Raw genomic sequence first — 2464 nt, forward strand, 5'->3', positions numbered from 1 at the left:
TAATCATCAATATTAACCGTCAACACATGCCTACCAAAATTCATGCACAGTGGAATTGTAGTTTATGAGATATATGCATTGTGTTCGGCTCGGCTTGTCTCAGCTTGTTTCAGCTTATTCTCTTTCACAGAACACTATTGAATCAGCCAAAACCAGCCGGAACAAACTAGTACACAGTAGTCTTGTGTACCAGCTGAACGGGCTGATGAACTGTTTGGTTGTTGTCATTCCTCTTGTTAGATCCATAGTTTGGTCGTTGTCATTCCTCTTGTTAGAAAGTTATGGTTGTAGTTGATGCCAAGTTTGTAACTTGATGAATATGTTGCTGCTGGTGTAATCCTCTAGATGCTCTAGCGAAGACTCCTTGTACCCATTGTTGATTATAGTGGAAGCTTAGAGTGGACCGGTTGGTCTCGTGAATTTTACTCCTCACCTTGAGGAGGTTTATCACGTAAATTGATGTGTCTACTGTGCATGCGATTGTTAATTCTGCTGTTTAGATATTCTTTTTATGATTTATCATAAAACGTGGGATTAATTGTGCATTTTTTGACCTTTTTTTATCCCAACAATAAGAACTTGGCTTTCTAGGGTCGTAAACGAAAGGCCAGCACTTTTCCTTTTCAAGTACACATGTCTAGTCCTTTAGATCGTCGGAATCTGATGACAGTACTTTACACTATCTTTTCTTCCACGTGAAATGCAATTTCTTCCACGTTTTGTTCTTTTGCGGCGACGCATTTTGTTCCCACTTCCACGGGTGAAGACGACACATGGATGGATGGGATCGCAATGGCCAGTACTCCTATAAGCTAGCCTCGTGCTTTGAACAGGTTGAGCACGTGGTTTGACTATATTATCATTTCTTGCTGCCGTGCGTCCTATTAAAAGGCAGAGACATCTCCGGTCCACTGCAAGTGCAAGTGCATGTGCCAACAGCAGTAGCTAGCACAGTCCATCGACCTCGAGGCTGGCAAGGCGGCAAGCAAAGGGATCACTCTAAGGTATCAAGCCATGGCGCCTCGCGGCCGGCTCCTCGACCTGGAGAGGCACGACGTGCTCTTCTTCTACGGCGACTACCACCAGAGCGACCGCGTCAGCGTGGCCACCTACGGGATCGTCTTCTGGCCCGTCTTCCTCGTGGCCGCTCTGCTCCTCCACCTGATCGCCCCGTTCCCGCACGCCGCTGCCGTCTGCGGGGCGCTCTGCGTCGCCTACTGCTTCCTCCTCTACCGCGCAGGCGCAGCGCAGGCGAGCAGCTCCAGCTCCTCGTGGCCTTCCACCGCCGCTGCCGTGCCGCCGGCAGAGCCCTGTCGCCCCACTACTCGGAGCAAGGTGGCAGGCTATATGATCGAGCAGAAGTCGCAATGATGCAAGTACTTGTAGCTGCCTTGAGACTCTGGATATGCATGTGATATATTCACTTCGAAATAGGGCCTCAGTTGACAAATCAGCCTGAATGTATGTAATCTGGATGACTGGATTCGTTTCAAAAAAAAAGTATATGTAATCTGGCAACTCTTTTCAGGAATATGAATGGATTGCGCGGTTTTCTTTCAGTCTGTTGCCTGTTGTTCAGCTAATTACAGTGTCCATCACTAAAGAAAGTACCATTGGATCTGAATATACCACGGTGTGAAAAAAACGCTTCACATAGACTGCGGCGTGCGGCGTGCGGCCTACAGCTGCATTTGCACTATTTATATCTAATTAACGGTACGGTAGGTTGTAATCTTGTAGTTACGGTCGTACCTTGTATCTTTCCCTTCTCTTGTAATCCGTCTTTTTCAGCTTGTTTTTTTAGCCGGAACAGTGTTTTTCTCTCACAATAAATCAGCCGGAACAGTGTTTCGGCTTGTTTTTTCAGCGAAGCGAACGGGGCCTATATGCTACTAGGACCTAAAGCACCCAAACAACTTAAATTGGCCCCACTAGTTCATAATTAAAGCGAAGAACAAAATGCATATCTTTGTTACAGTAGCGTTGGGAAGCAGCAGCAGCAGCGAACGAAAGGAAGCAGGGGAGTTGGGGACTGAACTCTGAGAACAGAGCATTCAGTTACTTTGAGATTCAGGACAGTTATCCCGCAGCAACTCAATGGATCCACGCTGGGCCGACGAAGCACTATTGGGCTGGCGAGTCCTGTTGGGCTTCGGAGCAGGTACTTCCTCCGTCGAGCCTGTTGCCTGAACGGGAAAATAATATACTCAATATTTTTCAAGACGTTTTGGCTTTTCTAAGTAGGAGGAGCTAAAGCGCTGATGATTTTAGAAGGTATCTCAATTCCAAATTTACTTGTACAACTCTAGACAGGATTGCCATGTCAAGTAGGACATCAAGTACAACTGTACAAGTTAAGAGGCGGGGAAAAGCGTGAGGAACTTGAAGATGGAATCGGCGAAATTTGAGGATATGGATTATCCGTAAATTTTATGTGAATTATTCGATGGTTAAAATAGGATAT

General features: G+C 46.3%; 1 protein-coding gene across 1 annotated transcript; it reads left to right on the forward strand.

Annotated features, from left to right (window-relative positions):
- Nucleotides 1-907: 907 nt before the first annotated feature.
- On the forward strand, nucleotides 908-1553 carry LOC136474001 (uncharacterized). The gene has a single exon (XM_066471619.1). It carries the CDS (start codon nucleotides 1015-1017, stop codon nucleotides 1369-1371), a length of 357 nt encoding a protein of 118 aa, XP_066327716.1. The 5' UTR covers nucleotides 908-1014; the 3' UTR covers nucleotides 1372-1553.
- The last annotated feature ends 911 nt before the right edge of the window (nucleotides 1554-2464 follow it).

This window comes from Miscanthus floridulus, chromosome 8 (genome assembly GCF_019320115.1).
Source record: "Miscanthus floridulus cultivar M001 chromosome 8, ASM1932011v1, whole genome shotgun sequence".
NCBI lineage: Eukaryota > Viridiplantae > Streptophyta > Magnoliopsida > Poales > Poaceae > Miscanthus > Miscanthus floridulus.

Excerpts from the sequence above, each read along its gene's own strand:
- LOC136474001 (XM_066471619.1), top strand. The coding sequence starts at position 1,015 with ATGGCGCCTCGCGGCCGGCTCCTCGACCTGGAGAGGCACGACGTGCTC.